The sequence below is a fragment of the Pinus tabuliformis genome, chromosome J, assembly GCF_031772625.1.
Source record: "Pinus tabuliformis cultivar Carrire ecotype Pingquan chromosome J, CPIR1, whole genome shotgun sequence".
In the NCBI taxonomy this organism is placed as follows: Eukaryota; Viridiplantae; Streptophyta; class Pinopsida; order Pinales; family Pinaceae; genus Pinus; species Pinus tabuliformis.
In genome coordinates, this window is record NC_142295.1 from 84,917,416 (window position 1) to 84,931,727 (window position 14,312).

At 40.2% G+C, this 14,312-nt stretch overlaps 2 protein-coding genes across 3 annotated transcripts in view; both read left to right on the forward strand.

Annotated features, from left to right (window-relative positions):
- The window catches only part of LOC149225628 (protein ACCUMULATION AND REPLICATION OF CHLOROPLASTS 3, chloroplastic-like), a 514,713-nt gene that overhangs the window by 162,470 nt on the left and 337,931 nt on the right, over window positions 1-14,312 (forward strand). The window lies entirely within an intron of this gene.
- LOC149225631 (uncharacterized) lies at window positions 2,734-3,850 on the forward strand. The gene is made up of 2 exons (XM_089375133.1): window positions 2,734-2,939; window positions 3,071-3,850. The coding sequence occupies exons 1-2, from the start codon at window positions 2,812-2,814 to the stop codon at window positions 3,561-3,563; spliced, it is 621 nt and encodes a 206-aa protein (XP_089231259.1). The 5' UTR covers window positions 2,734-2,811; the 3' UTR covers window positions 3,564-3,850.

Sequence of the window (14,312 nt, forward strand, 5' to 3'; positions counted from 1 at the left end):
TCTCCGGCACACACTCCTTTCCACAACTCATTGAAGATGAGGGTGTGTTTTATCATCCGAGACCATTCAGGATAGTTCTCCTTGCCAGTGAGAACTATTCCTACCATAGGGATGATTGAATGCATTCTGTAAAAAAAAATACTTCTGCTGATAGAAAAAATACTTCTGCTGATATACAATGAAATTGTATTCAAAAGGGCAAAAAGATTTCAAATACTTTATGCACTATATTTTCTTCAAATCCCTCCAATGTTTATAAAAGGATCCTCATATAATACCAGTGTTGTTAAAATCGCGATTTTATCGAAAAAGCGCGATTTTTTCATTTACCCGATTCAAATCGCGATTTTTATGCATAAAAATCGCCACTTTTTTTTATAACGATTTTTATCGAAAAAATCGAGAGTTTTTGAAAATATCGCGATTTTTTCGAAAAAATCGCGATTTTTAAGGAAAAAATCGCAGGCCGTCGGGGCAGCGGGCTTTTTATATGCAAAATCGATTTTTATTATGTCATTTTGCTGTTTGCGCGCGGAGGAGGAGGAGAAGAGGGGAGGGAGAGGAGCTGAAGGGTTTCCGTCGGATTTGGGAGCGAATCGAAGCGTTTTTAAGAGGAATCCAAGCCTAGATCACCAATTTGTCCATAAAAGAGGTATGTAGATTAATTTTTTTTGGTTTTGCTTCTATAAAAACTTTGGTTTTCATTGTTTTTAAAGAATTTTTTGAAATTTTTCATTGATTTGGGATGGGTAATTTGTTATGACTATGAGAACCAATTTGTTATTTTTATTTTCTCATTTTTTTTAAACATTGTTTATTTTTTTTGAATTTTCATTGTTTTTTGGCATTTGGTTGGGTAACTTGGGTTTAGAAATTGGGATTTTGGAAATAATTAGCTTGTAATTTTGCAAATGCTAAATTGTAATTTGTATTATCATTTATGTAATCCTAAATTCCTATTTCCTAATCCTTATTTTTCCATAGGTTTGCAAATTCAAAATTCAAAAACAAACATGCCAAGGAAATTGGATCCTTTCTGGGAATATGGTGACCCTAAAACTCCGAATGATAGACAAAACTTGTATTGCAAGTTGTGTGGAAAGGAAATATTCGGGGGGGTGTACAAGTTGAAGTTCCACCTTGCACAAATCCCTGGACGTGATGTGGGGCCCTGTCTAAAGACAAATGCTGAAATTATCCAAAAAGCCATGAGAGCATTGGGAGAATTAGAGCACACTAGAGACGCCAAAGAAGAACTCAAAAGGCAACTAAAAAGGTCAGCTGACGGAAGTGGGCCAAGTGGCACAGGTTCTACTGCAGCGTCAGTCAATCCGGTAGCTGCATCATCATATTTTGTTCCTCGAACCACACCTGGTTCACAACCAACTATTGGTTCAATGCTAAAAAGAACTGAAAAAGAAAAAGCTGACAAGTTGATGACAAAATTTCTCCTCTGGAGTGATATTCCTTTCAGCATTATAAGGAATAATCCATTTTTCCAACCTACTGTTGATGCTATTGCGAGTGTTGGCCCGGGGTACAAACTCCCTTCTCTTCATGATTTCAGAGGCCGGCTTCTTCAAGATGAAAAGCGTGACTGCACCCAAAGATTGGAGGATTTTAGGGCATCATGGGCACAAACAGGATGCACTGTTATGTCAGATGGTTGGACTGACCAAAAGGGGAGAACCCTTATAAACTTCTTGGTTAGTTGTCCCAAGGGGACTATGTTTATCAAATCTGTTGATGCAACTCATCAAATCAAAGATGCAAGAACTTTATGTGATTTGCTGGATGTGTTTATTTTGGAGGTGGGTGCAGAAAATGTTGTCCAAGTCATAACGGACAATGCTGCAAATTATGTTGCTGCTGGTAGAATGCTTATGGACAGGCATCCTGCTTTATTTTGGACACCTTGTGCTGCCCATTGTATTGATTTGATGTTAGAGGACATTGGGAAAATTCCCTTTGTCAAAGAGGTTGTTGACTCATCAAAAAGCATCACAAAATTTATTTACAATCACACATCTGTGCTTAGCTTGATGAGAAGATTCACCAACAACAAAGAGTTGGTGCGCCCCGCCATTACACGGTTTGCGACGAGTTTCATATCTCTTCAATCCCTCGTGAATTCTATGTGGGATTTGAAGAGAATGTTTCTTTCAGAGGAGTGGCGTGCTTCGTCAATGAGCCGCAAACCAGAAGCAGAGGCCGTCTGCAGACTAGTTTCATACCAGGAAGACTTCTGGGCGGGAGTGCAGGAGGTGTGCGCTGTTACAGAACCTTTGGTAAAGGTTCTTCGGTTGGTTGATGGTGAGAAGCCCGCAATGGGCTATTTGTATGAAGCCATGGACAGGGCCAAAGAAGCCATTCGGTCCTACTATGATGACAAGGGAGATGATGGGTTCCAGAGACAACTCCTTCTATGGAAGGTCATTGATGAGCGATGGAACAACACACTCCATCGTCCAATTCATGCTGCGGGCTTTTCCTGAACCCTGCATTTTCTTATGCATGTGGGTTTAATTTTGATGTTGAGGTCGTGGAAGGATTATTAACCTGTGTCCAGAAGATGGTGAGATCTTCAGAAGAACGTATGGAGATCTCTAGACAAATTGAGCAATATAAGTTGTCAGGTGGCACATTTGGCTTTGAGATGGCTGTCATTGATAGGACGGTTAAAATGCCAGGTATTTTTTAGTTTGTACTTTGTAACTTTGTTTCAAATTTCATTGTTTCTTCAAATTCCATTTTTTTCTTATGTTTATTTAAAATTTTATTTGTAATTTTGTTGTAGACGCATGGTGGAAGATGTATGGTGGCAGAGTACCCCTTTTGCAAAATCTTGCCGTACGCATCCTCAGCCAAACATGCAGCTCCTCGGGATGTGAGCGCAATTGGAGTGTATTTGAAAAAATACACAACAAGAAGCGCAATAGGTTAACACTTAAACATTTAAAATATTGCAAATTTCCAAATAAATTTTTGAATTCATTAAAGTTTTAAACAATTTTTTTTTTATAATATTAATTATTAATTATTAATTTATTATTTCATGAACTTTGTACAGGTTGGAGTCCCATAGACTTAATGACATGGTCTATGTCTACTACAATCTTCGATTGTGGGTGAAACAACTAGAGAAGACACCTGATACGGAAGCCATCTCATTGGATGGGATTGACACCACTGCTGAATGGAGGGTTGAGACCGAGAGGCCTCTCATGGATCCCACTGAGGATTGGTTAGTGCAGGATGAGGGGGAGGAGGAGGGGGAGGAGGAGGAGGAGGAGGAGGAGGAGGAGCAGGAGCAGGAGGAGGAGGAGTTGGAGGAGCAGGAGGAGGAGGTGACACCGCCTACCCGGGCTACCCGGGCTACCACTACCAGAGGACGTGGTCTCCGTCCACCTCGGCCTCCTGTAGCTGCTACTACTAGTTCTTCAGCTTCTAGAGCACGTCAGACTCCACTGCCATTTCCACCACCACAGGCACCAGCTTCTACATCTAGAGGGAAAGAGAAAGTTGTGCCATTTTCTCGCAAGAGGGGCAGAGGAAATCAATAGGATTAGACTTTCATTTTATTGTATATGACATTATGACATGATGAGATACATTATCATATTTTTTGTTGATATTTTGAGGTTGAGTTGGACTTGGGACTCAGGACTTACTATTCAGGACATGATTCAATGTTATGTGTGATTTTAGCGCTAGAAATGATATTAAACATCTTATATATTAGTTTTTTTATCATATTTATGTGTCAATGTATTTATTTTATGTTGTAGATGGTTTAGATATTAAAAAAATTGAAAAAAAATGAATATTTTTGTGCCAAACGATTTTTTCCCGCTTTTTTCCGATTTTTTCCCGATTTTAACGATTTTTTCCGTTTTTTTCCCGGCGCCGATTAAATCCCGATCGCGATGTGTGCAACACTGTATAATACATCCACCATATTCCATTCTACAAACTCAGTTCATATTCCATTCAACGCATTCAAATATCTACAAACTATTCAATATATATATGCTGGTCAATATATATCATTCAATATATATGCTGGTCAATATATACCATTCTACGCATAAACCCACAACGCACATATAAACCCACAACGCACAACTTTAATATCATATATACGCTGGACCATTCAACAACGTTAATACCATGTCAGCGTTTCAAATACCATATAAACAGCGTTAGTATTCCAGATTAAAAGAGCCGTGGAATAGTGAGTAAACCCACAACGTTAATACGCATTCAACACAGTTAAACAGGAAAACTGGACAGCGTTAAAACCACTAGATTATTAGACAGCGCATACCATGAGACAGCACATTCAAACGTCCCACTCGTATATCCTGGAATCATATGAAATGAGCAACTTGTAGAGAGAAGGAACACTGTGTTAAAAATGGCTTGAACGCTGTGTTAAAATCCATTCAGCGCAGTTTAATGGGACAGTTCAATATACCATTCCTCAACGTTATACCATTCAACAACGCAGATACCACAGTCGTTTTAACTGATGTGTTATTTGTTAAAAAAATTGGACAGCGTTAAAACAATACAGGTATCTCATTCGCATACCATTCAACAACGCATACAGGAGCTGGTGGCGTATCTCTGCAGTGGCACCGTCAGGTTTCAGTATGTACAGATGTGCAGTGCGGCAGAGGTAGATTATTTCAGAACAGAAGGGAATAAAGCAGAGGCAGAGGCAGAGGCCAGGACAGAGGAGTTACAAGGAGCATAATAGCTAAAACAAGGAGCTGGCTCTGATACCATGTCAGGCCAGGCAGTAACTCCACAAAACAAACAACTGATTCGTCTATTATTCCATAGGTAGGTCATTGTTATATACAATAGGAGTGATTGTTCAGTTCATCTCCCGATGACTGTTCACATTCCTAACATGTGTAACTACTTGTGTAGAAGTCTTGTCAAAATGTTTGAAAAGGTGCAAATGAAAAGTAAAGAGCATTACCCAAGCCTTTTTCATCACAGTTTGATAAAGGTTGTAGTCCTCCATCAGTTGGCAAAAAAGAACATGGCATGGGATACCTTCATAGAAACAGCTTTGCAGTGGCATGAAACTACTTCATCAAGCCATCATCAAGACACATCAACACAACATATGGAGGTAGGGTCATCAAGCAAATTAGAGGAGGTTCCCAAGGCACCTAAACCTGAGGTGACTAAAATATATCAAAGAGGAAAAAGGCTTGTGTTTACTTCTCAAGTGGAGAAAAGGGCCAAGCCTTCTACATTAGCACAACAGGGATCACATTTATAGGATGAGGAGCTAATTGAACATGATTTTGAACTAGTTGACTTGGAGGTAGCAAATGAACCTTCAAACTTGCAACAAGTTATCAAAGAGAAGGATTCCCAAATCAGAGAGCTCATGGACAATTTGGCAAGGGCCAGATTCATCATTTCCTTCCTTGAGCAAGAAAATAGTCAGCTCAAGGCCAAACAGCTAATCATGGAGAAAGAGCAATCCAAGATGTTGCAGCAAGGAGACAAAGGTAAAGCAGTGTTAGAGCATGATGAACATGATGAACATGATGAATAGAAAAGCAGGTTGGAAAGAAGAAGCCAAGAACAAAGGGTTTCAAAAGGGCATTGAAGAAAGAAAAAGAACAAAACCTACTGGATGAAGACTTGGACATTGAAGACATAATTGCTTTAGAAATTAGTGAAGACAGAGAGTATTGGTTAGGTAAGGTCAATGGCCATCTAGAGCAGCTTCTTGACAAGGCTAACAGATGTTAGAGACAACCAACTATTGAGGCACATGGCCCACCACTACCAAACCAGAAACATGATTTGCAACATCAAGCTCAAGCAAATGAAAAACAAGCTAAAGGAAACCCTAAAAGACAAAAATGAGAGGGATAACTTGGAGATGCTTGCTGAAGCATCCATGAGAGCATAACATACCTCATTTTGCACTTCTGGACCAATTTTGGGAGTTTTCTAAGCATTTTTGGTTTTTGGTGAATTTTGGTGCAAAACTCAAAAATTGCACTAGTCACAGAAAAGCGTTGCGCTTTTTCCTCAGGGATCCAAATGACAAGTGGCTTACATTTTTGGAAAGCTGGTGGCCTCCTCTCAAAACCCATTTCATCAGATTTCTTAGACAGGGCTCAGATTTTGAGAAAAATGAGAAAAAGGGGTCAAAAATCAACATTCTGCCCCTCTTTTTGACAGGCGCTGCGCTTTTGGAGACACCTTGGGAGAATCAATTTTTGAAGGCCTTCCCATGGGTCATTTTCAAAAATTCAAGATGTTCTGGAAACTAGACAGGCAAGGCTAGTTGACCGTTCTTTCAGATTTCAAATTTGACTTCAGAAAGACACCTAAAAGTGGCCTCAAATTTAGTGCTACGCTTCTACAATTTTCTGAGTTTTCAATTAAAATTTCCACTGTGTAATTTCTTAGTTTTCTAGTTTGACTTGGTCAAAGGTAACTTAATGATGTAACTTCAGTAGTTCGAAGTCTAGATGATGTAATCATGAATAAATAGGCATGATAGGTTGTTTTTATGGTTAATTAGGCCTCATAAATGAAGCAAAACTCAAATCAAAGTCTAAGAGAAGAGTTTGTTTTTGACCTTCTCACTCTCACTTGTTGGTTGAGAGATTCTTGGAAACTGTTCCACCACTTAGGGATTCGACCCCTGAAGGTGGGGAAGCTGTTTGTTTGAGTCTATATGTATCATTTCTCATTCAGAGAGAAGGGTTGGACTTCAGAGGAGAGGACTTGTATCTTATGCTTTCATACAGTTAATCAAGGAGCAGTTGCAACTATTTTTCAAGAATACTTGTGCAGTGAGTTTGTGGTGTTGTTTTCCTTCTATGTCAGTTTCTTATGAATGAATTCATCTCTCTTAACATGTTTTGCTTTCCTCAGTGATTTTCCTTACAATTATATAGGCATAATTCTTTATATTCAAAGCTCTGTTTATGTGGAAAATCATGTCTGTGTATTTCTTCTTCTAGATTAATGAATTCATGGTAATACATGCTCATTATGATTTCCTAAGCTTTCAGACCCTACACTACATTGACCAAAATCTTAAATCCATCACAAGACATTGTTATCTTGCTCCTCTTTATGCCTGCTACTGCAAACCCTTGAGACCTTAACCTAATTGCTCTTTCTCATCCCTGGTCCAGCAACCTAAAAACCCTAAATTTTCAAAAACTCAACTAAACTATTATATCTAGCCTAAAATCCATTTCTCTTCCAGTCATTGACTGAGAAATCCTTAGAGAGATCCCTCTCTGGTTTAGTAGGGCTAGTTGCTGAACTACAAGTGGTTTGAAGTTACCTCTTTCGATCTCCTCCTTAGCTTGGGACATTGTAGGGGATAACATCCTTTACAACAAATATTTTTAGAAAGATGCGTTTATAGGGGATGTTGATTCAATGGATCCCTGTACTCTATTTATTCTTATCCTCTTAGTTCTTCACCTAAAATTTTGTGTTGACACTCCACATTGCTATTATAAATTGTACTTTCAAGTTCCATTGACTTATTCTGGTCATTTGTCTGTAGTTCAATTTCATTTAATAAAGTGTGTCAAAGTGGTATGCAACTGGTTGCCATTCCTACTTTAAACGGTGCCCAAGGAAAATTGCATGGCTTATCTCTACCTCATTGATGGGGATTTATGCCCTTGACAACAAGCATGAGTAGAGAGGGCCCTAGCCCCTTAACCACAGTTCAATTATTGAAGTCCAACTCGATCCTATAAAGCCACATTAGATGTGAGAAACCAACAACATTAATATTACTCACAAAGCCAGTGCAACGTGTCTCATGTAAGTAAAATGCAACTGCGGATTTTATTATATTAAAAGTTGTTGATTTCTGGTAGCATCAGATGTGCTCTAAGCCTCAAAATTTGCAGGGAGGCTTGGACACATGTATTCCACAATACCCATAAATTGTTTTGGTAAATTCCACCCAGAGATAGTTTTATCAAAATAATTAATTATTTTTAATGGGTGCCTAAGTCTAGACTTAGGAAATTAAAATAAATAAAGGGCATTAATCTAACTGTGGGTGAAACTTCTAGAAGAATACGAGGATCGAGCCAAAATAATTTGAGCCATTGATTAGGATCTAATCTAGGCCGTTGGTTCTCAATAGAAAGATTATAAGAGGAGGCTTGAGGGGCATTTGGAAAAGACATCGAGTGGAGATCAGAAGATTGAATTTCTGAAGCACAACAGTTGCCGAAAGAGGAACTTGAAGTGATCTTTTGCAGTGAGGGGCAGGGATAGTATCCGGTGGGGAGTTTTCCTGGACCAGAGAGTACAAGGCAGAGAGGGCAGAACAACGTCTAAAGAGGCTGACGCTGGGCCACGTAGAGTTGACGCAGTGGCAACGCAGAGCTTGAAGGGAGATCGAATTCCTGTTGAGGAAATCGAGTTTCAGAAGCTGAGAGTTAGGGTGTGAGACCAGGAGGCTGAGAGCTAAAGTTTCCAGCAAACAGAGGGTCAGAAGGAAGAGCATCGCAGTCCCAAGCAGGGTGATGTAGAGACTTCGTGGGGTTGACGTAGTTCTACGCAGATGCTGACGCAAAAGGGACGTAGAGGCTCACTTCCAGGGGATCAGAGTTGGATCTTCTAGTCACAGGGTGAGATCATCTCACTATTTCGTTTTTTCCAGTTTCTCTCTGTATTGGATAGCCAGTTGGGCATCCAATGAATTGTACTCAGAATTACTACTGCATAATAATAAAACCCTCAGTTGCTGCACCAATTTTCTTGCATTGGGTTTTTCTGGGGACATTTGCCCAAAAATAACTGTGTAGATGTGTGTGATGTTTATTTCTCTCCCGTGTTGTTTTTTGTTTCCACAATTTTTATTTCTGTAGGTTGCAATTGTATTTACTTCGATATTTACAGTAGAACACCGTAAATAACTTGCATGGATTAACAAGTAGAAGAAGTAATATTAGTTTGCTGCAGTAGGAATCGGGTAACCGATTTTTCACATGGTATCACAGCATAGATCGTGAGCAGAAGAGCTCAGAAGCAGAAAGAAAGAAGAGCTCGAAATTACTACAGAGGCAACATTTCAAAACCCTAGAGGCAACGCAGTTCTTGAGCCAGAAGTGCGAAGTTTTGAGGAGGATTCGATTTCTCTAAGTGAGTCGACAAAGAAATTCGATCTTCAGATCTAAGCTAAGCTATCCAGAGGTAGGAGGGAGCAACTTATTTTTCTTGCAGAGCAAATCTTCAACTGGGACGCATATATTTTGCAACAGTTGTTGGCAGAATAACGTGAGTGGGAGAGAAGGAGACACACTTGAGAGAATTTTTTCCTCAGAGAATTCCTAGCCAAGAAATTTGAATTCTCATTTGCTGAGCCACAACAAGTTGCAGTAGATCTATTGACTCCAACATGGAGTGTGTAGGCTAGCCCAGCAACAGCGCAGAGGAGAGAGGAGCTCATTCAACTTTTTCATTGGCAGAGATGGCAGCTAGTGGGTTGAGAGATCAGGATTGGTTGGATGGTGCATCCAACTATGCGATCTGGAAGGCAAGGATGACATGCCTTATGGATGAACATTTTCTCAAGATCTACGTTGACAGTGTGGTAGCTGAGCCCGCAGATCCAGATCCACTCAAAAAGTACATGGGAGAGATGATGAAGGCCAAGTGAATGATCCTCGACAGAGTGAAGGATTATGTAGTACGTCACATCTCAGGCAAAGGAACTGCCAAGGAGATGTGGGATGCCTTGTCCATGCTATATTAGGGATCTTCCGAGCAGCGAAAGATGTACTTAGAGCAGAAGATGAGATCCACGCAGATGCATAAGGGGGAACACATTGATCTGTTCCTTGCAAAGCTTTAGGGGACCTGTGACGAGTTGGCAGAGGTGGGGTCAACACCTCAGCCTACCGAGATGGTGAGGCTGGCTCGAAATTTAGTCTCACAAGAATGGCAAGTGTTTGTCTAGAGCATCTTGGGCAGATAAAGATTACGGGATTGGAAAGGAATGTGGGTCGCTCTTCAGCAGGAAGAGATGAGGAGAGGCTTAGTCAAGGGCAAGCTTGACAGTGGCGGCAACAACAGTGGGACAATGCCCAAGGCGGAGGATGAGAATGCAACCCTCGCATCTAAGGGGCAACAGGAGCAATGAAAGAAGAAGAAAGATATTTCAAAGATCAAGTGCTTTTGGTGTGGCGAACTTGGCCATTACGCTACACAATGTCCTCTTAAAAAGGACAAGGACGAGAAGCATGATTTGAAGGCTGCATTCGCACAAATCGAGGAGGAGTTTGCCATGATTGCCCAGAGGTGGGGTGATATAGAACTGTAGTTTGAAAGAATTGTAGATATGCAGGATCCTTGATGAGTCCACCTCTTGAATCAATACCTTGCTACGGAAGCCCAAATAAGTAGTAACAGGATGGACCGGGTTAGTTGGTGCAAAGGACTGTTGAAGTGACAGTTGCAGTGGCTAGGAGTGCCAGAGACTGAGCAGCACAGAGCTAGAGTTGGCAGCAGTGCAGTTGGCACAAAGCAGAGGTTAGCAGTAGTGTAGAGGCTTCAGAGGGTCAATGGAGAGACTAGCAATAGTGAAAACTATAACAATAGATGCATCATACTGAACATCTGTTCAATAATTTTGGATGCTTTTCCATTACTGATGCAGTAGCAGCAGCTGTTGGAGAAGTTTGCAGTGTAGATGCATTGTTGGCAGTGGTAGTGTCAACAACGACACAGATGCAAAATTTGAGAGGGAGTTGCAGTACAAGTGCAGTGGTGGCAGTGGTAGTGTTAGCAATAGTACAGATGTAGCATTTGCGCAGTAGTTGGTGGGCAATGATGTCAGAGATCAACAACGCAGAGGGAGATGTTACAGAGAAGGGTGATGCTTTAGCAGGTTGCATTACTAGACCACATTCCTCGCTAAGAGAGAGTGTTGATTTCTAGTAGCATTGAATGTACTCCAAGTCTCAAAATTTGCAGGGAGGTTTGGACACTTGTATTCCACAATAACCATAAATCGTTTTGGGAAATTCCACCTGGAGACAGTTTTATTAAAATAATTAATTATTTTTAATGGGTGCCTAAGTCTAAACTTAGGAAATTAAAATATTAAAGGGTGTTATTCTAATTGTGGGTGAAACTTCTAGAAGAAGACTAGGATCAAGCCAAAATGATATGAGCCATTGATTAGGATCTAATCTGGGCCGTTGGTTCTCAATAGAAAGATTATAAGAGGAGGCTTTAGGGGTATTATCGAGTGGAGATCAGAAGATCGAATTTCTGAAGCACAACAATTGCTGGAAGAGGAATTCGAAGTGATGGGTAGGGATAGTATCCCGTGGGGAGTTTTCTTTGGTTAGAGAGTACAAGGCAAAGAGGGCAGAACGACGTCCAAAGAGGCTAACGCTGGGCCACGCGTAACTGGCGCAGTGGCAGCACAGAACTTGAAGGGAGATCAAATTCCTGCTGAGGAAATCGAGTTTCAGAAGCCAAGAGTCGGGGTGTGAGACCAAGAGGCCGAGAGCTGAAGTTTCCAGTCGACAGAGGGTCAGAAGGAAGAGCATCACAGTCCCCAACAGAGGTAACGCAGAGACTGCGTGGGTTGATGCAAAAGGGACGTAGAGGCTGCCGCATAAGGGATGCAGAGGCTCACTTCCAGCAGATTAGAGCTGGATCTTCTAGTGACAGGGTGAGATCATCTCACTATTTCATTTTGTCTAGTTTCTCTCGGTATCTGATAGCCAGTTGGGCATCAAACGAATTGTATCAAAATTACTACTGCATGATAATAAAACCCTCAGCTTCTGCACGGGTTTTCCCACATTGGGTTTTTTGGGGGACATTTGTCCAAAAATAACTGTGTAGATGTGTGTGATGTTTATTTCTCTCCCGTGTTGTATTTAGTTTCTGCAGTTTTTATTTGTGTAGGCTGCAGTTGTATTTAGTTCGATATTTGCAGTAGAACACCGTAAATAACTTGCATGGATTAATCGGGTAACCGTTTTTTCACAAAAGGTTCACATTTGAACGAGAAAGATACTGAAAGATGACTCTCAAAATATATTTTTTTACATGTTTCTGTTCATTTATTTTCTTCTCTGAACTTTATTTCCTTGCAAACTGGTTGCTATGCTTTTGCTAGTAGAAGTATGTATATTGCAGATTATAAATTTTGTTCGAAAACAGTAGACTGAAAATTGTTTCACTTGTAGAATGGTAGCTATTGAAAATTGTAACTAGTGTCGGTTTTCATAATTGTACTAAAGTCATGATGTAAAATATTTGTCAAAATAATTTTTTTATTATAATTTGTTGGACACCTAATCCTCAATGGGTTCGTGTGGAAGCCGGATGGACAAAAGGAGTCCAAGAGACCTTGGGATGTGAAACCCAACGTTCACATAATGTACTATAAATATATATCATTTGTCAATAAAAATTGTACTGCATATTTTATCTTTCATATTTTCTCTTGCTATCCATGTGTGTTTAACATGGTATCAGAGCAGGTGTATTCTTGCCCTGCATAATTTCTTTGAACCATTTGTTTTATGGTTTTTGCCATCACTTATGAATATTTTCTCAGCTAGAATTTAGCTGCCACCTCTTGCATATACCTGCGCTGCTCCTCCATATTCCTTTATCTGCGTTCTGTCTACCTGACCAGGGCTGTCCAAGATACGCTCTGTGTGCTCTCTATAACCGTTTTCTGCCATTACTGATGTTGCGCCACTCTGTCTACCATAATTATTTTTGCCTGATATCAATGCCTGATATATCTTTTTGAATGCTGCCTGATATATCTTTTTGAACGCTGCCTGCTCTTTCAAATAATATTTGAACGCTGATATGGTAATTAAGTTTTGTACCCTGTTCTATTGAACGCTGTGGAGCAGTCGTCTAGCCAATTATCAGTTTGGAGTCCCCTTCCCCTGTAATCTCGACATTTTTTAAAATGAAAATAGCGAAGTGTTCGTAAAGCTACAAATTCTGCTCTATGGTTTGAATTAGCGAGGCCATTACCAGAGTTCTAATTTTTTACAAGAAATCGTTCCAATGTTCCTCGCACTATAGGATATTTTACTATTCCATTGAGTGCCAACCTTGTTTTCAAATCGTGGTTGATAGGAGATTCCAATGTTCCTCGCACTATAGGATATTTTACTGTTCCATTGAGTGCCAACCTTGTTTTCAAATCGCGGTTGATAGGAGATTCCAATGTTCCTCGCACTATAGGATATTTTACTGTTCCATTGAGTGCCAACCTTGTTTTCAAATGATGGTTGATAAGAGATGATGATGCATAAAATTGTTGTAAAAACTATGTTGGTCTTTTAGGGAATGACTTGACATTACCTTCTTCCGCAACAAAGCGACCGCTACCCATCTGCGTCTTAGTCATGGGCCCCGTGGGTCTTGAGGTATGACAAACCATCACAGGCATGTGCATAATAATGGTGTTATTGGTCGATATCGAATAGAATTTGGGTTTATACATATGCTTGTTGAATATTAACGCTGTGCGTTTGATATGGTATCTATGTTGAATGCCAATGGTATGCGGTATATGTTAAACTGAGCTGGTATATGCGTTGAACTGACTTTGGTATTCTTTTGATTTGGCTGAGAAGAGCTTTGGTATACAGTGCTTGCATTCACTTGGTATATGCGTTGAACTAACATGGAAGGGTCTCTACGTTTGAATATATGGTATATGGCATATGGTATTTAAATCTCATTTTAAATTGATCCCACAACAACCACATAGTCACAGAGTCCAGCAAAGTGTTGAATTTCTGAAGGGCTGTTGTGAGAAGTCAGAACAGTAAGCGCTGGAGAATTCAATGTATGATAGCGTTGAATGCTGAGTTGATAATGCGTGTTGCGAGTTTGAATAAGGAGAGGTAAGTTTATTGTGTTGGTATTCGATTTTAATCAGAGTCTGGTTGAAATCGATCAGTGCTTTAAACTGATCTGCGTTTTCCAGAGTCTTGAATCGATTCAATTTGTGTTGAGTTTGGAGGATAAAATGTTGATTTAAAACATTCACATGGTTGGATAGTATAATAAGCATGGGCATTTGATTTTATGAGCTTGATAAGCAGATTGGGAAAAGGCGCATTTTTTAATATTTGGTGCAGAAATAATGAGCCAGAAGGCGCAGTCCAGAGATTGATTCAAACGGCATGTAAGTGGGGAGGGGGTATCCTGGCTTTTGTAGTGAGCAGCTCCGCGACACTTCGGTCTCCCTAAGGCATTTCGGCTGAGTTTGGTGCCTTACTCTGAGG

Coding starts and splice junctions, on each gene's coding strand:
- LOC149225631 (XM_089375133.1), top strand. CDS start 2,812: ATGTATGGTGGCAGAGTACCCCTTTTGCAAAATCTTGCCGTACGCATC. Junction 2,940..3,070: donor CACAACAAGAAGCGCAATAG/GTTAACACTTAA, acceptor AACTTTGTACAG/GTTGGAGTCCCATAGACTTA.